The 25849-nt window shown below is 45.3% G+C and overlaps 1 protein-coding gene across 9 annotated transcripts; it reads left to right on the top strand.

Moving 5' to 3' along the window:
* The first annotated feature begins 1209 nt into the window (after positions 1–1209).
* Positions 1210–25674, top strand: GSS (glutathione synthetase). Of its 9 annotated transcripts, none has more exons than XM_053573943.1 (14): positions 1237–1322; positions 3436–3554; positions 3984–4120; positions 8884–9029; positions 13330–13405; positions 13684–13823; positions 14542–14658; positions 18208–18288; positions 18383–18460; positions 19769–19835; positions 22389–22583; positions 23082–23163; positions 24538–24727; positions 25172–25674. In XM_053573943.1, the coding sequence occupies exons 3-14, from the start codon at positions 3992–3994 to the stop codon at positions 25293–25295; spliced, it is 1425 nt and encodes a 474-aa protein (XP_053429918.1). In that variant the 5' UTR covers positions 1237–1322; positions 3436–3554; positions 3984–3991; the 3' UTR covers positions 25296–25674. The 9 variants fall into 9 exon arrangements, with proteins under 9 accessions (XP_053429920.1, XP_053429918.1, XP_053429917.1 ...); XM_053573941.1 differs by lacking the exon at positions 3436–3554 and adding an exon at positions 2086–2250 and having other exon boundaries at positions 1292–1322; XM_053573937.1 differs by lacking the exon at positions 1237–1322 and adding an exon at positions 1346–1368.
* Positions 25675–25849: the final 175 nt, after the last annotated feature.

Genomic DNA, 25849 nt, shown 5'->3' with positions numbered 1-25849 from the left:
AGGTTGCTGTGAGCCGTGATGCAGTGGACTCTACCGAGGGTGACAAAGTGAGACTCTGTCTCTAAAAAAAAGAGAGAGAGAGAGAGAGAGAGAGAGAGAAGTACCTGAAACATCCTAAGCTTTTGCTTTACTTTGGTTTCCTTCTCTACCTCTCTCCCCAACCTATTTCCATCATTCATCAAATATTATTGAGCATCTACTACGTGGCTGCCTCTCCAAGACTGAGCTCAAAAGTCCTGCTCCAACATTCAGGCCCTTCCTCATTATCTACTACACCAAACTCTGCACTGTCTGTAAAGCAAGCCAAGCAGCTCCCAGAATTATATGCCTTTACTGCTTTGGTTCCTGCGGCTTGGAACACTGTCCCCACCCCAGTCTCACCTCCACCTCTACCTCCTTCACTGCCTATTAATTCCTATCCATCTTTCAAAGCTCCCAAAGCCTCCTCCGATTCCTCCAGAAAAATACCGTTTGCTGCCTACCTTCTTAATTAGACTGAAAGCCAGCCTGCGTCTTACTCATGGTTAATTCCCTAGGACCCAAACTGATTGATTCCATTTAACTAAAACTCACATCCAGCACTTCAGACTGTAAACACGCCATTACAACCTAGAAGAAAACCGTTAAGGCATCGAGGGCAGCCAAATCTGACTGAGATGGGGGTAGGGACCACGAATAGGCATATTTTAAAAGCTGCCCCAGATCCCGATGCAAGTGGTTTCGGAGATTTTAGGAAACACTGGGTCACCCTGAAAATTCCTGGAAAAATGAAAGTGTTTTCCTTTCCCCTCTAATGCCTCCTCTTCTGTCCCAGGTAAGAAAAATCTGGGACCTAGCCGGGCTAGGAAACAAGCATAGGTTCCAAAGTAGCTCAGCCGCTCACGTGCTATGGGATCCCACCCTCTCTAGGGCCTCTATTACTACGCTTACCCCCGCCCTTGCAACTGTGTGTCCCTGAGGTTGTGACTATCCCACTCTACTCTCTGAGCCTCAGTTTCCCCCTCTTTTTCATTGGACGCTACCAGGTCTGACGCTCTACCCGTAGCTTCCTGCCAACATAGTCGGTGCCCTCCCCTCCTTCTCAAGGTCTCATCCACTAGGGTGTAACCCATGCACCCCTACGCCAAGGCCGCCCTTACACTGATTGCCCCTTCCGGGCCACCGTCCAGCTCCACAGGCAAGACTCCCCTACCCCGCCCTGTTCTTTAAGCCTAGGGGTGACGGTCCGCGCAGGCGCACTGGGTCGCGTCGCGATCCCACCCACCGAGCCCGGGTAACGGCGCAAGGGACCTGAGTGCTGCGCGCGGCTGGACGGCGGACGAGTAGGTTGGGGATGGCAACGGCGGCCGGCGTGGGTCATGATTCCTTGTGAGGAACGACTTGAGGGAGGGGTCTGGAGAGCGATCGGAACCCCGGAGGCTGGGAGATCTTATGGCTCAAACCTGTCGCACCCACGGGGAAACTGGTGTCCAGTGAGGGGGTTGGGCTAGCTTGTGTTGACACCAGATTTTCTAGATCTTTTGCTACTTGATCGGGCTGACGTTGGGGACACCTTGCCAGTGAGGGTAGAACCTGAGTTAAAGAATCACCGGGGAGCGATTAGATCCAAACTTTCTACGAGGGTGGGAGCGAGGAGGCCGGTGGGGCAGGCCTAGGCAGGCACTGGCCTCGCCTTAAGGATTAAAGTCCTACCAGTTTCCTGTGGGCGTCTTAAGGCTTTCGTCTGTCATTCATTCGTAGTTCATTCATTAGCGTTCATTGAATACAGTTCTAGGCGCCAGTCATAGGTAGAAAAGTGATGAAGACGAACACTGTTCCTACAATACAGGGATAAGAAATGGGCTATACAAGTCCTGGGCGTAGAGGAACAAACAAAATAGTGAACGCTGGGGAGGACTGGTGGAGAGTGTTCCAAAGAGAAAGTCGCATGTGCCAAGACCTGGGAGGGGCAGAGAAGCTGGCGTATCCCAGTCACTGAAGATACCTCTGAATTTAGTGCTCGGAGAAGAGATGATCATTAGCCGGGCTAGGAAGTGGTGAGGCAAAGAAACGAAGGAATTCAAAGTACTGTATATATATATTTAGGCAGCAGAATCCATAGGATGGGAAGGCGGAGTGAAATGTGAGAAAGAAGTACTGCATACCTCAGCGGGGTTCATCACAAGAGAAGCCGGATTTGTGGGGACATGACAAGTTCTACTCTGGTTTGGTGGAGACTCCCAGGAAGCAATAGGATATTCTGGTTTGAAGGTAGATACTGCTGTGAAGATACAGTATTTGAGTATCTCAGCAAAACAGAAATAAAGCCACAAAAAGATGGAGACTAGAATAAGAAAAACAAAGGGCTCAGCATGTTTCATAGTCTTCTTCCTATCCCAGTTCCGAACCAAGAGCCTGGCATTAGTTGCAAATCAATGTTAACCCACTAAACAAAAGGCCATCAGTAGACAAAGATGTTGAAATTTCAGAGTTGTGAAGAGATAGGGGCTAATAGAGGGTTTCATCGCTTTATTTTGGTAGTAATGGGTTCTTGTCCTGGCTGTGCCACCAGGCTGTGTGATTTCTAGCAAGTCTTCTCCACCTATAAAATGACTACAGCCAAAAAAAAAGGTCTCATGTATAGAGCTCCCAACAGGGCTGAGAAATTTCACACAGATTTTTCTTATTTAATCCACCTGGCACCCTTACTTAAAAAGGGAAATAATATTATTATGGACTCAAACCCAGTTCGGTCTGACTCGAGAACGAAGACTACCCTCATCTATTTCTCAATTCCAACAGGGATATTGTTAGGACCCTCTTGAGATCACATGCTCATTCTTTCAAAGCATTGTGCTGAGGCTGGCAGACTTTCATGATTGTACTAGCACCAGCTCTTTCATTCTAAGAGGGGAGCAGAGTTGATTGTGATGGAGGCTACCTATCATTGTCTAACTCTTTTGCTAGGGACCACTGAGTTGAGCAGCCACATTTTTTTCCTTAAAATTAAACAACAATAGAGAAGAACAAAATTAATGATTGGTAATTCCAGATTTTTATCCAGATCTTAAAACCCTGAGGCCTGCTGCAAAATGAATGAGCATCAACGGGTTGGTATACCTCCATGTGTCACTGGGCAACCAGTCAGACTTCCTGCTATTATACTGGACATGTGGGTGTCAGTTATTCCCATCCTGCTAATGTGATTCCTCAAAATATTTTCTGTCTTTTGGTGCTCTGATAATAGCTGTCCATACATAGAATGTAATAATTTTCTGCTTCTGGCTACCCTATCTGCATTTCATGGTATTCCACAAATTTACTTATTTATGATTTATTTGAGATTTGCTGACCTGAATTATTAGAACTAGAAGAGAAATTAATAATCTACTGCAGTGATACCATCCCAGGAAAGCTTGTTAAAAATACAGAACCTAAATCCTTCCCTCTCTTTAGACTTGTTGAACTAAAATGTCTGGAGTGGGACCAAGGAATCTGTGTTCTTTCCCATGCTCCCCAGAATGTTCAGCCAGGTTTGGAAATCACTGACCGACCGCCAGTCCCCTGCTTCACAGGTAGGGAATCTGTAGTCCTGGAAGGAGAAGGAACTTGTTCTGATGATATCTGACATTTTTAGTGCCACTTTCTTTAATGAAAAGCATTGGGCTAGGAGTTCTGAGACAGGAGTTCAAGTCCAGGCTTCATCAGTCATTACTTGGGGCAAGTCACCGCTTTGAGCCTACACTTCTTTAATGTGAGAATAATGCCATCATATTGGGAATCAAAAGAGAAAGTGACAATGGAAATGCTTTGTCAAGCTTTCTGTTTTGTACCCATTGAAGTTGTTAAAGGCTGTAACCAGCCAGTGTTTACTCCTCTGCACCACACTGTCCTTTCCAATAGAGGTTAGGGCCCCACGGTATCAGGGTGGTCACCAACCGTTTCAGTGGCTACTGGGCCCCAGGCCCTCTGTCACCAAACTCTCCTTTCTACTTCTATCACAGGTGTTGGGATGGCAACCAGCTGGGAGAGCCTCTTGCTGGATGAGCAGCAGCTGGAGGAGCTGGCACGACAGGCTGTGGACCGGGCCCTGGCTGAAGGAGTGTTACTGAGGACCTCACAGGAGCCCAGCTCCTCGGATGTAAGCCTCCTGCCCCTCCCTACAGCATTGACCACACTGTTCTGGATCCCACTGCCTACTGTCTGGCCCCTGCCAAGCCAGGGGCAGCTCCTTTCCATGAGAGACCGCATCTCTTTGGAATTATTTTTCTCAATCACTAAACTGATCTCTACAAGTAGCATAATCAAATTTAAATGTGAGCTTTGAAGTATTACTTCAGCAAGTTACCCTTTTCAGCTTAAGTTTCTTTAAATATAAAGAAGGAATAAGAATAGGATCTACTTCATTGGGTTGGTAAGAGAATTAGGAGATAATTCACTTAAAGCACTTTACCCCATAAGCTCCCTACTCATACTGCCTTCTCTATAATTGGTTTGTGACATAGCCTTTTAGGTCTTTGTGCATTAATATACATACATATATTTACAGGTACATATAGAAATATGTAGTGTTTTTTAAAAAAATTGGATTGTGTATATTACCTTATGACGTGTTTTTGTTTTTCATCTAATAGTTTCTCTTAGAACTTTTTCTAATGCCTTCCATCAGGGTCAGCTACATGCTGATGCATAGTATTCCAGGTGTGGCTATATCACAGTTTAACTTTCCTTTAGCTATTTAGGTGATTTCTAGAGAACATACATATACATGCCTGTTTGGGTACTTAGGTGAGTTTTCTCTAGGCTTGATATGTAAAAGTAGAACTGGTGAGTCAAAACCATATCTTTTCAAAATCTCATCCTTTAAATTATTTTTTCCTTTTTTTTTTTTTGAACCAGAGTTGCACTCTGTTGCCCAGGTTAGAGTGCTATCATTATACCTCACAGCAACCTCAAACTCCTGGGCTCAAGCAATCCTCCTGCTTCAGCCTCCCAAATAACTGGGACTACAAACACCAGTTTTACACCAGCATTACAATGCTCAGCTAATTTTTTCTATTTTTGGTAGACACAGGGGTGTCACTCTTGTTCAGTGCTAATCAAGTGATCCTCCCACTTTGGCCTCTCAGAGTGCTAGGGTTACAGGTGTGAGCCACCCTGTCTGGCCTTAACCAGAATATTTTTTAAAAGTCAGAGGCAACATTAATTAAAAAAATTATGAAGGTGGGGCATGGTAGCTCATGCCTGTAATCCTAGTACTCTGGGAGGCTGAGAGGGGTGGATTGCCTGAGCTCACAGGTTCAAGACTAGCCTGAGCCAGAGTGAGACCCCATCTCTAAAAATAGCCAGACAGGCACCTGTAGTCCCAGCTACTTGGGAGGCTGAGGCTAGAGAATCACTTGAGCCCAAGAGTTTGAGGTTACTGTGAGCTATGATGCTACAGCACTCTACCAAGGGAGACAAAGTGAGACTCTGTCTTCCCCCCACCGCCGCCAAAAAAAAAAACACATCAGGAAATAAGTTTAAAAAAAAATCTAATAACCCAAATCCAACTTATTTTGAAAAATTAGATCATCTGGCAACTCTGGCTCATTTTTCTTCTATGGCAGTGATTGACTAGAGCAGAGTTTGGGGCTGCCCTCTTTAGATAAGATGCAAGTTCTTCTATTTGCCACAATTCCCATCACTCCTTATTGTTGTTTCCCTGAGTCAAACTGTTATAGTCTCAGTTATTTGGGAGGCTGAAGCAGGAGGATATGCATATGTTATAGTTTTCTTTTTTTTTATTTTTTTTGTAGAGACAGAGTCTCACTGTACCGCCCTCGGGTAGAGTGCCGTGGCGTCACACGGCTCACAGCAACCTCTAACTCTTGGGCTTACGCGATTCTCTTGCCTCCCGAGCAGCTGGGACTACAGGCGCCCGCCACAACGCCCGGCTATTTTTTTGTTGCAGTTTGGCCGGGGCTGGGTTTGAACCCGCCACCCTCGGTATATGGGGTCGGCGCCCTACTCACTGAGCCACAGGCGCCGCCAATAGTTTTTTAAAATAGTAGAACAATGTTATTCTATACTCATGTCTCTATCAAAAGTATGTTTCAGCCTTTAGCCCGTGGACAGCAGAAGACAGCTATATACTATTGATCCTAAATTCAGGAAAGCATAATGAGTCCCAAGGACAAAGGCAGAAGGAAGTCTTAGCAGAAAAACTCTTTGAAAGTTTTTTAGACCAGATGGAACTTATTGGGGGAGGCAGAGTTCTGAGATTAAAAGCCAAGGAAACGCCCCCTGTAGTCATCATACATGTACTCACGGTATTAGGTTGTCCCTTACATAGTCTATAATGATTCCCATTCTAACTCATAAAGGCTTCGGGCTGAATTAACCTTATTCTTACAAATACTTTTCCTCAGTTTTATCTTAAAATAGATACTGAGACTAGGCTTGGTGGTAAGGCTAAGGCAGGGTGATCACCTGAGCCCATTTATGTCTGAGATGAAGATACCTGTGGGAGACAATGATAACACCTGTGAAAAGGCACTGTAAAAAAAGAGAGAAACTATGTATGTATACATGGATGTCACTATAAAGGTATCTGGAAGGAGATAATAGTCTACCATTTGCCTCTGGGGAGGAGAACTGGGTGACTGGAGCCAGAATGGAAGTGAAACGTACTTTTGACTATGTATTCTATGCCTCTTTAGAATTTTGTATTATGTGTGTATTATCTATTAAAAATAACACTATTTTAAAAATAAATATACAAATGCCAAGTTCTTTTTTTTTTTTGATACAGTCTCACTCTGTATAGAGTGCTGTGCTGTCATAGTTCACAGCAACCTCTAACTCTTGGGCTTAAGCAATTCTCTTGCCTCTACCTCCTGAGTAGCTGAGACCACAGGCGCTACTGTGAGACAGAGTCTCAAGTTGTCGCCCTAGGTAAAGTGCTGTGGCATCACAGCTCACAGCAACCTCCAGCTCTGGGGCTTAAGCGATTCTCTTGCCTCAGCCTCCCAGGTAGCTGGGACTACAGGCACCCGCCACAAAGCCCGGCTATTTTTTTTTTTTTTTTTTTGCTGTACTTGTCATTGTTGTTTGGCGGGCCCAGGCTGGATTTGAAGCCGCCAGCTCCAGTGTATGTAGCTGGTGCCCTAGCCACTTGAGCTACAAGCACCGAGCCTAGTTTTTCTATTTTTAGTAGAGACAGGGTCTCACTCTTGCTCAGGCTGGTCTTGAACTCCTAAGCACAAGCAGTCCACCTGCCTTAGCCTGTCAGAGTGCTAGGATTACAGGCATGAGCCACTGCACCAGGCCTAAATGCCAAGTTCTAACACCATAAACTACCAAGTTCTAATTACTGTACTACCATAATGGCAAACTGATATGAACTGAATGGTTAAACTCAGGAGTGCTTCATAATACAAGTCACAAGGCCATCTTATCTCTGAGCCAAGTTCTAGTTCATTTTTGTTGAGAATCAGAATGTATTTCCCTCTTCTAAAAACAGTATCCTAGATAGCCTTTGGGTTTCTTGGTTATGTGTTAAAGTCCAAAGAATCCAGAATCCCGCTGAATTCTAGGCCTGTTAACTTGAGTCACGATCTCTAACACTGCGGGGAACCATTCGTGGCCCCTTGCCTTCTAACTCGGGAGGCCATAGTTCACTTCTGATGCAGCCCTACAAGCTGGACTCTTCCTCTGCCCAATCAAAAGGCAGAGGGACTGGGGTGTGAGCTCCTGACACATGAGGGACTTGAGCTTGAACATTAACCAGTTAGGAGCTCGTGTGTGTGTGTGTGTGTGTGTGTTATTTAGTAATCATCCTAGTTCAAAGCCCAGCATCACTTACCAGCTGAATGTAATTTTGGACCTATCTGTTTGGGTCTCTTATCTGTTAAGTGTGGATAATAATAGTATCTTCCTCACAGGATTAAATGATTAACCCATGTAAAGCATTTAAAATAGTGCCCTGCATATAGTATGTGTTCAATGTGTTTTGTGGCTTCTTCTCTCTTTTTGTTTTTTTAAGAGATAGGGTCTTGCTCTATCTTCCAGGCTAGAGTAGTGGCATGATCATAGCTCACAGCTGCTTTGAATTGCTGGGTTCAAAGGCTTCTCCCACACCCTCTCTAGTAGCTAGGACTACAAGTACATACCACCATACTCAGCCAACTTGTTTCTTGTTTTTTTTTTTTTTTTTAAGAAACAGGGTCTTGGTATGGTGCCCAGATTGGTCTCAAACTTCTGGCCTTAACTGATCCTCCCACCTTGGCCTCCCTAAGTGCTGGGATTATAAGCATGCGCCATCATGCCCAGCTACTTCTCATTCTCTTAATTGTAGAGATCAAATATCATAGAATTGGCTCGGTGCCTATAGTTCAAGCAGCTAAGGCACCAGCCACACACACCAGAGCTGGCAGGTTCGAATGCAGCCTCGGCCTGCTAAATAACAATGACAACTACACCAAAAAAAAATAGCCGGGCGTTGTGGTGGGCGCCTTTAGTCCCAGCTATTTGGGAGGCTGAGACAAGAGAATTGCTTGAGCCCAGGAGTTGGAGGTTGCTGTGAGCTGTGATGTCACGGTACTCTACCCAGGGCGACAGCTTGAGGCTCTGTCTCAAAAAAAAAAAAAAAAAGAGGGGTGGCACCTATGGCTCAAGGAGTAGGGCACTGGTCCCATATGCTGGAGGTGGTGGGTTCAAACCCAGCCCCGGCCAAAAACCATAAAAAAAAAAAAAAAAAAGAATCTGGAATTTCTCTTTGTATACCTTCTTTCCTTCTCATCCCTCCCAAGGTAACCACTAATCTGTAGTTGGTGTGTCCTCAATAAATGTAGGCCAGACATATCATGGGGTTGTGTTTGCAGGAAGACAGCCCATTCATGGGTGTTCTACCTCCTTGATCAGGTGGTGAGCTACGCTCCATTCACGCTCTTCCCCTCAGTGGTCCCTGGGGCCCTGATGGAGCAAGCCTATGCTGTGCAGATGGACTTCAACCTGCTAGTGGATGCCGTCAGCCAGAATGCTGCCTTCCTTCAGCAAACGCTCTCCAGGTACCGGGTGGTGAAGCATGGGGAGCCAGGAGCTGCTAAAACCAAGGGTTGGGACGACTGGGGAGCCAGGAGGTGTTGCCATGTCAGCTGACTTGGTGGAGTACAGGACAGGGAAAAGAAAAAGTAGTAGGAGTCAAGAAAGCTGTGTTTGCCACTTATTTACATGGCCTCCAGCAAGTAAGTCCCTTTCCTTCTCTGAGCCTCAGTTTCTTCATCTGAAAAATGGAGAGGTTGGCTAAAATCTAAGTTCCCTTTCATTGTTGACATTCTGTGAGATGTGACCCTCCTGCTTTGAAGATTGATAAATCCCTTTGTGATTAAAGAAAGTCAGCCTCGGGCGGCGCCTGTGGCTCAGTGAGAGGGGCGCCGGCCCCATATGCCAAGGGTGGCGGGTTCAAACCCAGCCCCGGCCAAACTGCAACCAAAAAATAGCCGGGCGTTGCAGCGGGCGCCTGTAGTCCCAGCTACTCGGGAGGCTGAGGCAAGAGAATCGCTTAAGCCCAAGAGTTAGAGGTTGCTGTGAGCCGTGTGACGCCATGGCACTCTACCCCAGGGCGGTACAGTGAGACTCTGTCTCTACCAAAAAAAAAAAAAAAATAAAGTCAGCCTCATTTTGAATGAAAACAGAGGATAAGAATGGTTATTTGGTTTATTTATTTATTTATTATTGTGTTTTTCTTTTTTGGCCAGGGCTAGGTTTGAACCCACCACCTCCGGCATATGGGACCGGCGCCCTACTCCTCGAGCCACAGGCGCTGCCCAGTTATTTGGTTTAAATTCGGATGTCCTACTTCTTCTAAGCAGTCACCTTTTCTTGTCACCTCAGGATGGGGTCCAGACTGGGCCACACCAATTCTTTATTTTAGAATTAAATATATATAAATGTTTTATACACACATACATCCTAGTGTATATATACCATACAGGCTGAGCATCCCTAATCTAAAAATCCAAAATCCAAAATTTTTTGAGCCCCAATATGCCACCACGAATGGAAAATTCCACACCTGAAATCATGTGACAGGTCATAGTCAAAACAGTCAAAACGTTGTTTTAAGCACAAAATTATTAAAAATAGTGTGTAAAATTACCTAAAGACTATGTATTATATATAAGATGACTATGAAGTACAAATGAATTTTATATTTAGAATTGGGTCTCATCTCTAAGATATCTTATTATGAATATGCAAATATTCCAAAATCCAAAACACTTCTGGTCCTAAGTACTTTGGATAAGGGATATTCAACCTGTAATTCTGTGTCTTTGATTAATATTTCAAGAGAAAACTAGATTATTTTGTTAGAGACCAAATCTTTTTAAAAGTGCATCTTGGTGTGAGGTGAATATGAGAAGGAATCCTAATATTAAGAAGTTTGGAGGCTCAGTGCCTGTGGCTCAAGTGGCTAAGGCGCCAGCTACATACACCAGAGCTGGAGGGTTCGAATCCAGCCCGAGCCTGCCAAACAACAATGACAACTGCAACCAAAAAATAGCCAGGTGTTGTGGCGGGCACCTGTGGTCCCAGCTACTTGGAAGGCTGAGGCAAGAGAATAGGCTTAAGCCCATGAGTTTGAGGTTGCTGTGAGCTATGATGCCATGACACTCTACCCAGGGGGACAGCTTGAGGTTCTGTCTCAAAAAAAAAAAAAAAGACACAAGAAGTTTGGAAACTATTGAATTGCAGCCCAAAACCCAATGAGTCATGAATGTGAGGACCTAACTACCACCTTCCCCCAAAATCTTTCTCAGAATGGGCCCAACTTTGTGCCTGTAAATCTGCATTATGGGAAATATGAATAGCCTGGTTTAAGACCTTTACCCTAATGATACAGTTATGTGAGGGGCCTTCCCAGGGCCCATCTCTGCAACCCCTGCCCTCCCTGTTCCTCTCTCCTCTCAACATACAAACCCTAGCTGTTAAGGGAGAAGGGCCCCAGAGCACATGAAGTGAAATACCTCTTCACAAAAAGGAAAATGTGTCCCAACTTCTCTGAAGGCTGAAACCCAGCGAGGGAATCTCCTCTTCACCAAGGGCTGGCATGAGAGAGCTCACCTTTGGGAGAGAGCTGGCTGGGGAACAGAGGAACTTCAGTTCAAACTTGAGCTACTTGACTTCCCCATCCCCACTCCCACCCCACCCCCATGCTTGTGTGCTGCAGGGTCCCTGTGACAAGGTGAGCCTGAGTGGATGTGCAGAATGTACCCTGAATCTTGAGACAGCAAGCGTGGTGCTAATTACCTGGGGATTCCTCTTACTGTGCCTCTTCCTGAGTCTCCAGAAAGCCATTCTGGATGGGCCCCACCACATGTTACATGTCACAGAAACACAGTAGGCTATGATGGTGAGCCAGCTACAGACCTGGCCCCCATCCTCATGCGGTTTGTAGTCAAACCAATCATCACACAAATAAAATGAAAAATTATAACAGCAATCAGTGCTATAAAGGAGAGGGCCACAGCTCTATGACAGCACGTAGCAGGGATTTCTGATCCAGACAAGGAAGGCTTCCCTGAGGAAATCACATCGTATGAGGGAAGGGAAGGGAAAAAAAACAAAACAATTTATTTAGCTTGGGTCAGAAAAATCCAATTGGTGCACAGGGCATAAGTGCCATCTCCTAATCTCCCCAAATTTGGGTTTTTTTAGAGACAGAGTCTTGCTTTTTGCCCTGCTAGAGTGCAGTGGCGTCATCATAGCTCATTGCAATCTCAAACTTCTGGGCTCAAGCAGTCCTGTCTCAGGTTCCCCAGTAGCTGGGACTAAAGCCATGTGTCCCTACACATTCCTAATTTTTTCAGTTTTTAGTAGAGATGGAAGCTGGCTCTTGCTCAGGCTGGCCTCAAAATCCTGACCTCAAGTGATCCTTCCACCTTTGCCTCCTAGAGTGTTAGGATTACAGGCACAAGCCACCAACATCCAGCCTGCTATTTTCTTTCTTTTTTTTTTTTTTTGTAGAGACAGGGTCTCACTTTATGGCCCTTGGTAGAGTGCTGTGGCATCACACAGCTCACAGCAACCTCCAATTCATGGGCTTAAGCGATTCCGTTGCCTCAGCCTCCCGAGCAGCTGGGACTACAGGCGCGTGCCACAACGCCCGGCTATTTTTTCGTTGCAATTTGGCCGGGGCCGGGTTTGAACCCGTCACCCTCGGTATATGGGGCTGGCGCCTTACCGACTGAGCCACAGGCGCCGCCCAGCCTGCTATTTTCTAATCTCTAAAGGCTGTCATAGGGGAAGAGAAGATGACTTGTCCTGGGAGGTCCCAGAGTGTAAGAGAAGCTATGGAGAGTAAATGTTAGTTTAACCAGAAAGCTCACCAACCATCAAAACTATTCAAGTACAGAAAAGTTTACAGCATGTGTCATTTTTGAGTTCTTCTTGGGATCAGACACTATGTTCAGTGCTTTGAATGTAATATCTCATTTACTTTTTACCACAACTCTACAATGTCAACATAATTATTTTTCTCTTCATTTTACAGATGAGCAAACTGAGACACAGAGGGTGAAATATTTCCCTGAGATTGCTAGTAATAGGTGGTAGAGCCGGGATTTGAACCAAGGTCATCTGGCTATAGAGCTGGATTCTTTTTTCTTTTTTGACACAGTCTCACTATGTTGCTGTCTGTAGAGTGCTATGGTGTCACAGCTCACAGCAACCTCAAACTCTTGGGCTTAAGCCATTCTTTTGCCTCAGCCTCCCAGGTAGCTGGGACTACAGGCGCCTGCCACAACACCCGGCTATTTTTGGTTGCAGTTGTCATTGTTGTTCAGCAGGCCCAGCAGGGCTCAAACCTGCCAGCCTCAGTGTATATGGCCTGTGCCCTACTCACTGAGCTATGGGCACCACCTAGAGCTGGATTCTTTTTTTTTGAGACAGAGTCTCACTATGTCACCCTTGGTAGAGTGTTGTGCTGTCACAGCTCACAGCAACCTCACACTCCTGGGCTCAAGCGATTCTCTTGCCTCAGCTTCCCAAGTAGCTGGGACTATAGGCATCCGCCACAACGCCTGGCTATTTTTTTGTTGCAGTTGTCATTGTTGGTTAGCTGGCCCAGGTTGGATTCGAACCTGCCACCTTTGGTGTATGTGGCTGGTGTGGTAACCACTGTACTATGGGTACCAAGCCTAGAGCTGGATTCTTAACCACTATTCTCTACCAGTTTGGGGTGCGTGTTCACATTTTAGCTAGTAGATACAGGATTCAGGAGGATTCAGGAATCAATGAATGGGGGGTGAAACTCTGATTTCTAAGGTCCCATGAAGCCTGGAAAATGTTTTCTCTTTTCACCTGTAGCACCATCAAAAGGGATGACTTTACCGCACGTCTCTTTGATATCCACAAGCAAGTCCTGGAAGAGGGCATTGCCCAGGTAACCATTTCCAGCCCTACCCCAGTCTGGAACCAGCCCCTCCCATCTTTGTGTGTGTGTGTGTGTGTGTGTGTGTTTTCTTTTTCTGTTTATTTTTATTTTTATTTTTTTTACCAGAAGAATTTGACCCACACCCTGAGCTCATGGGAATCTGCTTCTCACTGGTCCCACGGGGTTTGGGAGTGGTAGCTGGTGTCCATGGTACCTGTCTGCTCTGTGGCAAGGCCCCCAGGGTCAGCTCTCAGGCAGATGTCCTCAGCCTTGAGTTCTCCCCACAGACTGTGTTCCTGGGCCTGAACCGCTCAGACTACATGTTCCAGCGCAGCGCAAATGGCTATCCAGCCCTGAAACAGATTGAAATCAACACCATCTCTGCCAGCTTCGGGGGCCTAGCCTCCCGGACCCCAGCTGTGCATCGGTGGGTCCCTTGAGTATCCCCAGGCATACCTGTGGCATGACAGCCTGGTGGGCCTACTATCGCTGGTTGGGCATGGTATCTACAACTATGACTGCCTTCCTGGGTTCTGGGTCATATGTTTGCCCCCAAGGCACAGCTTTCACTTGCAATCAGATCCTTGATATGTCAAGGAGAAAAGGGACTTCATGACTCATCTAGTCCTGCCCCTTCATTTACAAGTTTGTGTTGCAGGCAGAGGGAACAGTATCTCTAAGAGCCTCAGGGTGAGAAAGAACTTGACATGTTTGAAGGCCTGACAGGAGAGGCCTCTTCCAAGGCAGAAGAGGAATGCAAGGGTTTCCATCGAAGACCCTAGTAGCATCCATTTCTAGCCAACAGTGATGCTCCAGGTTGCAAGGATTTCAGAAGGTCTGCAGCAGGATTTCAGACAGCATCTGGGGGCCCAGGGTAAGGGGCTCCGCCCCACTGGGAGGCTAAGATGAGGAGGCATGGAGACAAAGGATCTCAGGGCTCCTCTGAGCCTGTATACCAGAGGCCAGGTTTAAGGCAGCCCAGGGTATTCAGCTTGAGGTGGATCCTCCAGGAGTGTGATGGTAAGAAGGTTTTTAGTGTGCACCTGATCCTCAGAGTGGTGTTCTTATAAGTATCTATGAAGTCATGGGCAGCGGGGATCTTCTAGGTCTATCCAATTATTAAACAACCTTCTGTCTTCCAACAGACATGTTCTCAATGTCCTGAACAAGACCAAAGAAGCTGCCAAGATCCTCTCCAATAATCCCAGCAAAGGACTAGCCATGGGAATTGCCAAAGCCTGGGAGCTCTACGGCTCAGCCAAGTAAGGGTGTGAAAGAGCAGCAATAATGTCCTGCTTTAGATTCAGCATTCATGGGTGCAGCAACTTCTTCATTGCCTGACATTAGTAGGGAATAAGAGGATTTTTCTAGAACTAGAAACTTATACTTTTAAGTGCCAAAATTATTCTAATGGAGTTTTAGGCTTCCTTTTTAAATAAGAGAGGCTGACTATAACCTTTTCTTGTTGACTGGAGGTCACCATTGTGACTGTCCGCAGTTGGATCTTGCTGTAATGCAGCAGTGCTACCTGGGTTAGAGAGGCTGTTTACCTGCACTAATGGCTCTGACTGCTGGGCTTTAAGTTCTCATTCATTTTTTTCATAGTTCCTGTCTGCTTCCCCAGTTATTGGCTCTTAATTTTTACTGCTATCAGTGTGCTTGAATTTTGAATCCTCCACTCCCACCCGCATATGCCCCTTCTGATTTGCTGTGATTTGGGAAAGCAAATGATCCAGGTTGTTATGATGTCTAAAGCCCCTTTGATGAGGAAGTACGTAAACTTTGACTTGGGAATTTTAAGATGTCCATATTAACTGCTTAGAGCAGCGGTTCTCAACCTGTGGGTCATGACCCACAGGAACTGTATTAAAGGGCTGCGGCATTGGAGGTTGAGAACCACTGGCTTAGAGGCATTTTTTGCTTCCTTTCTATTTCTTAACCACGTTCCAAATGTATAAAGATGCTAAGTAATTGACTTCTAAATAATCAAGGGTCACTACACTAAAGTTGCAATGTTGATAGGGCATTAATAAAATAGTTAGCTCTGGGCAGCACCTGTGGCTCAAAGGAGTAAGGTGCCGACCCCATATGCCAGAGGTGGCGGGTTCAAACCCAGCCCCAGCCAAAAACTGCAAAAAAAAAAAAAAAAAAATTAGCTCTTAATAAGCTATTTTCCATACCTTGTGCTAAGCTCCTTATGTATAGGATCTCACTGAATCCTCATAATAAACTCTCACAACCCCCTTCCATTTTACAGGTAAGGAAACTAAGGTTCTGAGAAGTTAAGTGAATTGTTAAAGGTTAAGCAGCAAGTTGGTGAAGAGCCCAGAGTCCACTTTCCTCCAAAACCTGCATCTTAACCATTCCCTTGCCTCCAAGAGAGCCTCTTTGGACTTGCTAAGTCTCACTAAGACCTAAGAAACCTCAACTCTGAGCATTTAGAAGTCATTGAACAAATATTCTTTTAAGAACTTTTGGCTAGGTTGTATGTTAAGAGAATGAGGCCCCCTGGGGATGGGTTAGTGGGAGAGCTATTGACAGACAAAGCTGCAGAGGGTTTCTCCTGCAGCCTGGGAATGACATGGAGAGAAAATATTCGAATTCCTAGAACTAGGCACTAGAAGGTCCAAGATGTATGGCACCTGAGCTGGAGCTGCTTCCCCCATTGTGAGAGTCTACTGACCCACCACACCCAGCCAGTGTAATAATTATTATATTATTTCAATAATAGCTACTATTTAACAAGTACTAGTTTTATTTTATACAGGAGCAAACTGAGGCTTAGAGAAGTTGAAGAACTTGCCCAAAGTTACATAACTAGTAAGCCTCTAAAGCCTGTGTTCTTTGTACTACCCTGTTGTGACTTCAAGAGGTATGGTCCCATAGTATAGTTTGAAAAACTGCATTTGTAGAGCAAGTTAATTTTCATCTATTACTTCATGATTTTTAAGGTTTTTTTAAAAAAGGAAGCCTAGAAAATGAATTATGATTTCAGTCTAAGCAAGCTCTTAAAACATAGGGCCTATGGTTAGTTAAAAATAAGTAGAATAAGAAAAGGGAATTCTTGATGATAAAAGTTGTAACTGTGATCTTTTTAATGCCCTTATTTTATGTATTGGAAAATCAGGGCCCAAGGAAAGAAACTTGAGTTGCCCAAGCATGTACCTTAAGTCATTGGCAGAGCTAGGAGTAGGACTCGGGTACCTTTGCTCCCAGACAGCATGCTGTTACCACTTTCCTTAGCTGACAATTTTCCTAGTCTTACTCCCAACAGACTGCTCAGAACTGAAGGCAGCAGTAAGTAGAGTATGTTTTTTAGGTTTGGCTCTAATTGTTTGGCAGATGGCAGGCTGACTTCATTAGCTAGGACAGGCAGTTCCTCTTTAACCTGTAGCTGCCAGCCTTCCTTCTCCGCCTTTTCTTGGAGGTGGGCCAGCCTGGGCCAGGTGCCACCCTCCCACACACACCCTAACTCATGAGCAGAGCAATTTGGCTACAAAGTGAAGAGCAAGGCCATAGCCCTCAGGAAACTCTCAGGTTAAGAGAACTTGTGACGGAAGCATCATTTCTAGCTTGTCTTATCAGATACTGACTCAAAAGACTCAGCTTACTGTCGTACCTGACTTCATGAAATTTGGGGCAGGCTAGGGAGGGGGACTTACTAGGATCTGTATTCTGGCTAAGTGGAAAGAAGTCAAGCAAACAGTTTAGTCCAAGAAGTTCAGCTAAGGTAGGGAGAAACAGAGATAAACAAACAAAGGCCAACTATAGGCGGTCAGGAATACACTTAGAATCCTAAGTCGAAGTTTGGGCTTCCTAGGGTCTCAGCAAGAAGTCACAGGCAGAAAGCAGCACAGCTATAGCAAAACTGAACTTTGGTACTGCTAAGTGTTGGCCCTGCCCTGAGAGTCTGGTGAGGGACTGGATCTATCTTTGACAACTGAAAATATCTTAGCTGACAGCTAAACAGTTCTCTGGCATAAGCTTCTCCCTGAGTCCTCAAGCCCCTGCTTCTTTAAGAAACACATGGATAAACAGAGAAGAAAAGCCAAGTAAGCCCTAGTGATCCCATTAATACTGTGAGACCAAATGTGGCCCTGTATCTATCACAGAAATGCTGAGAGGCCCCAAGAGATAATGCCTTAATAGTTGGCTCTGTGAATTTCTGTAGGGTTTCATTCAGCTGCTCCAGTGTTTTCTGCAAGATCCACACTCTTTTATTATATCCTTTGCAATCTAACAATAGAGCCATTAGTTCCCAACCCCTTGCGTTGTTCTTTACAAAATATTCATCAATATTCCCACCTGTTTTTTGTTGTTTTTTTTTTCTTGGCATGGTTGGTCAGTTTATTTATTTATTTATTTATTTTTGCAGTTTTTGGCTGGGGCCGGGTTTGAACCTGCCACCTCCAGTATATGGGGCTGGCACCCTACTCCTTGAGCCACAGGTGCCGTCCCCCACCTGTTTATTTTTACAGAAAGATTTTAGAATTATATGAAGTTCTATGAAAAAGTCCTCTTGAGGCTTTGAGGTGATTTTAAATCTAAACTTTAATTTGTGCTGAAAATTGACACCATTGTAATTGTTATGTACCCATTGGAGAAGGGGCAGAGACATCTCCGTTTTTTCAAGTTTTCTATTTTCAGGAAATGTGTTATAGTCTCAAGTTTCTAGACCTGAGGCAGTTCTGAGCTAGGGGAACATCTGCTCTTTTCAAGGAAGTTGTATTCTTGTTCTCATTTCTGAAGAGGGTGGGACAAGGAAGGACAAGTTCTGTAACAGCCTTGGGCCACCTGTGTTCTTTCCCCAGTGCTCTAGTGCTACTGATTGCCCAAGAGAAGGAAAGGAATATATTTGACCAGCGTGCCATAGAGAATGAGCTACTGGCCAGGTAAATAAAAGAAGAGGGACCTCTAGAAATGACCCCAGGATTGGAGAAGGTCACTCAGAACATAGCATTCCCTCCCTCTACCCATCTTTCCCAGGAACATCCACATGATCCGGCGAAGATTTGAAGATGTCTCTGCAAAGGGGTCCTTGGACCAAGACCGAAGGCTGTTTCTGTAAGCATTCCCAATGACCCAATAGAAGGCTGACTTATAAAACTCGTACTATGGCTGGGCGCAGTGGCTTATGCCTATAATCCTAGCACTCTGGGAGGCCAAGGTGGGTGGATCGCTTGAGCTCACAAGTTTAAGACCAGCCTGAGCAAAAAGCGAGACCCCCGTCTCTACTAAAAATAGAAAAACTGACACAAGAAGATTGCTTGAGCCCAAGAGTTGGAAGTTGCTGTGAGCTATGATGCCACAGCATTCTACCCAGGGCAATAGCTTGAGACTCTGTCTCAAAAAAATAAATAAACAAAAATAAAAAAATAAAGTAAAACTCATCCTACCACCCTCTTCCCCCAAATGATCCTTTCTTCTGGGAGATGTGATGATTATTTCCTTCTTTCTTTACTTCTGAAATGTCTCATCCTCCCAGGAAATTTTAGAGAAAGGCAGCCAAGTTCTGCTTTTAAAAGATCTTATCAGAGCTGTTGACATGCTAGGTATAGGCCACCTTAAAGATAACCTTGGTTTTCATATGCCCGTAAGGTGGCAGAAGTTTTTGGGCAATCCAAGTCAGGCCTGAGTAGTTGAGCTGGGCAGCAGCTGGCTCATTATGTGATTGGCCTAAGTGCTATGCTACTCTCTGAGCTCAGGCCAGGATTTGTGTTCCAAGCCAGGCCCTACCCTTCCCTCCAGGGGCTACCATAGGTGCCACACATTTGGGTAGAGTGCAGCATACATATTTAGACCTAGAACTTAGTGATTATTAAAATTAAGACTCTCTGTAGAATTTCACAGTACTGCTTATTATTTTTCAAAACGTGCTTTTATCATAAGAAAACCAAGTAGTTACTTTCCAAATTAACCAGGTATTACACCAGGTAATGTTAAATAGGTCAAAGAAAAGGGAAGGAAATTTTAAAAGATAGTCTGTGTCTTCACTAGATCTGTAATTTTCTATCTTCTTTTCATTTCTACTTTCACCTCTGCCATTAAAAAATATGTTAGCATGGCAATATGATTCTGCTGCTCAGTCTTTTCCAGCCCACGTTTTTTTTTAATTAATTTGATTCTGATTAACCTTCCTGTTTCCCTTCTGACCTTCCTGAATGATTCCACATCTGGAGTATTCTCAGGAATTCTTTACTACACACTTTTGTATTTTTAGGTATCTACTTTCACTGAACCCCTGATAAGGCTCCTCTTGCAGACCAACTTTCAAAAAAGCCAAATTCATTGTAATGCACCCTGAAATAGATTAAACCACTGAACAGATCATTTATAATTTAACACAGCAGCTTTCTCCATCCTGTGTTCTAGGGATGGCCAGGAAGTTGCTGTGGTTTACTTCCGGGATGGCTACATGCCGAGTCAGTACAGTGTGCAGGTTGGTATTCTCTGGTAGACTCTTCTTTGCCTCCTGGGACTTCCTAGCACTCCACAGAGGCCCCACTCAGGCATCACAACAACCTGGGTTTTTCTCTTGAGTTTAGCTCCAGTTCTTCCTCAGGGAACTTGCTTCTGGAACCTCCTATCTTCCCCCAAGCTTTTTGCTCCCTCTTACCCCTAAATACATTGTCTTCGAGAATCTGAATCCTCAGGAATCCACAGTGCTTCAGCCACTCACTGCTTCCAGCAGTAAATGTTTAACAGCCATCTTTCTGAGGGAAAAAAAGCCCTAACTTATACCATTTGCTGATTTCTACAGTGTAAATAGTCCCATCATAGCCAGTTTTGAGCTACCCATCTTAATGTCTCTTAATGTGAAGAGATGGGTACAATCAGCCTTGCTAGTTGATGCAAACCAATTCCAGCATACTGCTGACCATTTTCTTTTGACAACCCTCTTTTTTATCTGAATGAGAAATTTATCATCTCTTCATTTATGTTAATGAGTCCTGTCCCCTCCTCTTGCTGTTCTACCATAGTTTCAAAATTATTTTCCTCCCCCAACATTTCATTTAATTCTTACAACTACCCTATAAAACGTATAATTATCCCCATCGTACAGATGGAGAAATTAAAGTTTAGAGAGATGTAGAGGTTTGTCTAGGGTCCCACAAAAGTTCCTAGGTTTTGTGACTCTCAGGCTGATGGTATTTCCCAGGTGCCCTTCTCCGGCGCTCCTAACAGCCATAACATGGTTAGGCTAAGCTGTGCTTTCAGTTGGGAGACGATAAAGGAGGAAATACTATAGGCAGTGATGATGGGTCATGAACCTGACTCTGCCTCTGTGTGCCCATGGGTAGGTTCTTGACCCTCTCTGGCTCTGTTTCTGTGAACTGAGGGAGCTCATTCCATGTCCATAATTCATCTAGGATTCCCCGAAGTGTTGAGCTTCATAGAAGCACTTCTGTAGGGGAAAGAAGGTCCTTTCCCCTAGAGAAGTGCTTAGCAGTGGTGGGAACTTGTTGACTAGAGAAGAAACTATCTATTGGTAAAATAGATCCAGGTTTCAAAACAGGACAAAGAAAACTTAAGGAGAGAAGAGGCTAAGCTAACAAGGAAAGTAGCGTATAAGGAGGTGGAAGTTTTCAGGGAACTGAAACTCAGACCAGGTTTAGACATGGAGACAGATCTGAAAGGCTTAGCGACTTGCCAGGTGACCCCGGCAAAGTCCCTGCTTATCTCTGGGTTTTGCTTTCCCTGCTTCTAATATAATAGTGTACTTCTCTGGGCTTATCTCTAGTATTCTGGGCACCTGTGACTCTAGTAGTTAGGTGGCTGAGGTTATTGGTGAAGATCAGGTAAAGGTTCTACAGGTGGACCAATTGCATTGAAAGACAGCCATGGGTAGGTGGGTTGCTCCTCAGGCCATAGCTCTGATCTTGCTGTGGGCAATTTGCTGTGATCTGGAGCCAAGAACAGACTGTTTCCCCAGTGCCTGAGAATGGGAACCAGAGCTGTGAAGCATGATCTTCTGCTCTCTCCCTGCTTCTTATACTCTTGACTCTGGGCACAACCAACCATTCATGCTTTGATCACCTACTTGCAGGCCTTTGCTCTTAGTATCATTAGCCTGAGTATCCCTTCTCCACTGAGTCTCACCTGTCAAGCCCTACCTGTCCTTTAGGACCCACTCAAATTTCACATCATTCAGCAACAATTACATTTATTGAGCACTTACAAAACGTTGGGATCTGTGTTAGACGCTAGGATGCAACAGAAAAGGCAAACAACGAGAGTCCCATCCTTACAGTGCTCCCGGTCTGGTCATGGGTAAGGGCATCAGAAAGTATATAGAAATAAAAAAGAGTGTGCATTTGTGTTTTAGTTTCAGATAACTGCTTTGAATGAAATAACAAGTAAAAGGAGAATTATGGAAAACCCATGTTAAATACGGTAGTCAGCTGAGACTTTTCTGAAAGGGTGACTTTGAGCTAAGACTTAAGGATCAGAAGGATGCAACTATCCATGGATAGAACTAAGAGGAAGGGAATTTCAGGCTGAGGGAAAAGCAAAGGCTCTGAGGAAGGAATAAGGTTTGTGATTTGAGGAATGACAGGTGTATAGCTAGAAGGTGGGAGTGGTGGGGGAGGGGGATGGCCGGGTTAAAATGGACAAGACCTAGATCCTGCAGGGTCTAGGTAGGATCCTGCAGACAGTGATAAGGAGTTTGGATTTTATCTGGAATACAGTAGGAAACTGAGCTCATAAACAGATGAGCTCATCTGTTTTTCTATACCCTTACACCTTCTGTCATGTTCCTTTTTAGTTATAGTTATGTACTATTGTGTGAAATGTGAGCCCCCCAAATCCAAGAATCTTATAGATTCAGAGGGATCCCACAGATTCACACCTGCCTCAGAAAGATGTTGAAATGATCTGGGGTGGTAATGAATGTGAAGATATAAAGCATGTTACCTGGAACCTGATGGGTGTTCAGTAAAGGTCAGCTGAAGTAAAATAACAGGATTCCTTTGCCATCTTCCCTCTGCAGAACTGGGAAGCACGCCTGCTGCTGGAGAGGTCACGTGCTGTCAAGTGCCCAGACATTGCTACTCAGCTGGCTGGGACTAAGAAGGTACAGCAGGAGCTGAGCAGGGTGGGCATGCTGGAGATGTTGCTCCCTGACCAGCCTGAGGCCGTGGCCCGCCTCCGTGCCACCTTTGCTGGCCTCTACTCACTGGACATGGTAAGTGGGCAGCCCATGTCTCCTACTACAGGCTTCCTACGTGGTAGAGACCTGGAGCCCAATGTGTTGGGGGAGACTAGAGCTAGCCCTATGGCTGGCATTGTGATTTGGGTTGATTTTGTTCTGGGAAACCCATGGAGCTCTGAGGAGAGGAGCAACCTAATGATGGAAGGACAGAAGCTGGAATCCATTGTAAGTTTCCTCAGCAAAGGAAGAGATGAAGATGGCAACCAGGAGAAGGGACTAAGGCAGACAGGAAGAACTAAAGAATGTCTGTACCCACTTTACAGACTGCCTGCTGCAGAGTCCTGAGTTGTTGCCAGAGAAAGGACTGTTCTCATTTTATTTCTGCTACAGGGGGTTTGTTGGAGGTCACAGCCAAATAGTAATTGTTCTCCTCTGCTCTTCCTCTGATGTTGCTCTACATAACCAGCAGGCCCTCAATCCTTGCCTCTTTAGCCTTAAAACTGCTAGTTATTACTTTCTGTGTCCTGCCAGGGTGAAGAAGGGGACCAAGCCATCACTGAGGCCCTTGCTGCCCCTAGCCGGTTTGTGCTAAAGCCCCAGAGAGAGGGTGGAGGTAGGTTGATCTTCCTCTTCAGGACCACTCGGTGAAAGAAGCTAATAGGCTGTCACCAGTGCTTACCACCATTTGCTGAGAGCACAGTCCCAGGCATGGGGGTACTAGAGGAACTGGTATAAGTCCTATCTTGAACAGTATCCCCCAACACTCTGACCAAGTGCTATGGAGCACAGAGAAATCTGATTAATGAGCATTGAAGTGTTTGGACAAGTTTAGTCTCAGGTGCCTGGGGGGAAATTGTGGGGAAGCAGGGTTGGGGCATATTAGGAAGTTGGAGAGAATATATATGTCTTCCTGCCTAGTTTGAAACTCCTTGAGGACAGGGATTATGCCTACCTCACAGACTCAGAGGATATTATTTTTTAACATGGATCTAAGGGGTCTGTAGGAGTTCCCAGGTAGAAAATGGGAAGAGTATTCCATATAGAGGAAAGAAGCTCAAGCGAAGGCACTGGGCCATGAAAGCATGGTGTGTTTGGGAGATTAATAAGAAACTGGTGAGGCTAGAGTGGGAGATGGGAGGCGGCAGGGATTTGGGCTGGAAAAGATGGTTGGGGATCTGATTGTTGGCTGGAAAAGATGGTTGGGGATCTGATTGTAAAGGACAATGAATATACATGAAGAATTGAATTTTATCCTAAGAGTAGTGGGAAACCATTACAGAATTTTAAGCAAGGAAGGGATACATGATTAATGCAGAATTCAAGTTGTTAGCAGTGGTGGGAACTTGAAAAACTTGCAATGTTTCAGCCATTGTAGATGTCCTGGAATGAGGGGAGAAATTGGTGGCAGAGAGATCATGCAGGAGGCTGGCACAGTTGTCCAGAAGAGCAATGTAGAGGACTGGGCTAGGGCTATAAATGTGGGGCATAAACTAGAGAGACATGTCTGAGTTAGTGCCAGAGGTAATAGAGAGGGAGACATGCGGAGTTCATCTGAGGAGCCCAGGGGACATGCATGCGATGTCTGCACCAGAGAGCTTATGTTAAAGATTTGGGAGCTAATAATTTATATGGTATGGAGCCTTGAGAATGGAAGAGATCTCCCTGAAAAAAGGTACATGAAGGAGAGAGCAAGGGTGGAGGGCCAATTCCCAGGGAACCCCAACATTTAAGAGGAGAAAGAGCCAGTATTAGAGGAATAGCTATTGGTAAGTAGGAGTACAATGTGGTGGAAGGTATGTTTACTTGCATAAGTTAAGGGTTGTCCTGTCAAGGTGACCTTCCCTCCTTGGCATTCAGATATGCCCGAGCTTCACTGAGCTGGTTTCAGGAACTAAACCTGCTGACTTGCCCACATGGCCCCCGAAGTGAGGCATGGAGTGGAGGAGGTGAGCAGAAGGTCCAGGGTGACTGATCAGTTTAACTGCAGGTAACAACTTGTATGGGGAGAAAATGGTGCAGGCCTTGGAGCAGCTGAAGGACAGTGAGGAGAGAGCCTCCTACATCCTCATGGAGAAGATTGAACCTGAGCCTTTTTGGAATTGCTTGCTACGGCCTGGCAGCCCTGCCCAAGTGGTCCAATGCATCTCAGAGCTGGGCATCTTTGGAGTCTATGTCAGGTGAGCCAGGCAAGGGGAGCTCCTTCCACTACCTCCCTGTAGAGTGCTAGCTAAGCAAGCCTCTTAGAGAAAACACTGGACAGAATCTGGAATCCTGAGCTTCAGTCTCAGCTCTGCCAATCTCTAGGTTTCTTACCTGTTTTCTTTCTATTAAATGAGGTCCAGGGCCTAAGACCTGCCCACCTCACAGGGCTATCGAATGCAGTCTAGATGAGAAGTGCTTTGGAGCTATAAAGGAAATTCCAGATAGTACCAAGAAGATTGAGAAAATATGTTCTGGCAATCTAGGACTAGAAAGGAGCTCCAGGAGGAAGAGAGACTAAAATCCTAGCACTTTCTTGAGTGTAGTCAGTTACCACGTCCTGCTCAGCTGTGACCAGGGAAGGTTCTGGGTTTGGGCTAAATCCAGGTGATATTGTGTATCTCCTGTCTCCATTTCTATAGGCAGGGAAAGACACTAGTGATGAATAAGCACGTGGGGCATCTACTTCGAACCAAAGCCATCGAGCATGCAGATGGTGGTGTGGCAGCAGGAGTGGCAGTCCTGGACAACCCATACCCTGTGTGAGGAGGGTACAACCAGGCCAGCTCGGACTTTGCTCAGAGGCCTCCTATTCCCTGTACTTGTCATTCCTCTCCTATGCCTCTTGAGGGGCTATCCTCATAGAAGGGTAAATGATGATACCTTCTCTCATCTCTCTATGTGAGTACCAGAAAAGCTCTATTTTCCTTAGATGAGATCTCGAGGCCCCCAAATCTTTGGGATGTGGGTACAGCTGAAGGGAAGCTGCTCTGATGTAAAGGGCCATAAACCCTGCCCCAGCCTCTCATCAGCCTTTTCAGTGAGTTCCAGTGCCTGACTTGGGGGAGAACCGAGTGGTAGGAGAGGAAGTGGAGGGGCATAGCTTTTCTCCGTCTCTGCCTTAAATAAAACTGCATTGCTGATTTGGCGATTCCTTGCTTTGTACATAGAGGAGGGGGGGTGCTGTAATCTAGGTCAGCCCACTTAAAGTAATTGGAGCAGGGGAGGTGAAACAGCTATAATAAGGGTCTCCCTAGACCCAGACCCTATGGGTAGGACCCGGAAGTTCTAATCCTTAGTCACTTATTAATGCTCCCACA

Source organism: Nycticebus coucang, chromosome 21, assembly GCF_027406575.1.
Source record: "Nycticebus coucang isolate mNycCou1 chromosome 21, mNycCou1.pri, whole genome shotgun sequence".
Classification (NCBI taxonomy): Eukaryota; Metazoa; Chordata; class Mammalia; order Primates; family Lorisidae; genus Nycticebus; species Nycticebus coucang.
The sequence above is the reverse complement of the archived record's forward strand: the minus strand, read 5'-3'. Positions and strand labels throughout refer to the sequence as shown.

Excerpts from the sequence above, each read along its gene's own strand:
- GSS (XM_053573938.1), top strand. Across the intron at positions 4,121-8,883 it reads AGGAGCCCAGCTCCTCGGAT|GTGGTGAGCTACGCTCCATT; the intron begins GTAAGCCTCCTG and ends CTCCTTGATCAG. Across the intron at positions 24,728-25,171 it reads ATCTTTGGAGTCTATGTCAG|GCAGGGAAAGACACTAGTGA; the intron begins GTGAGCCAGGCA and ends CCATTTCTATAG.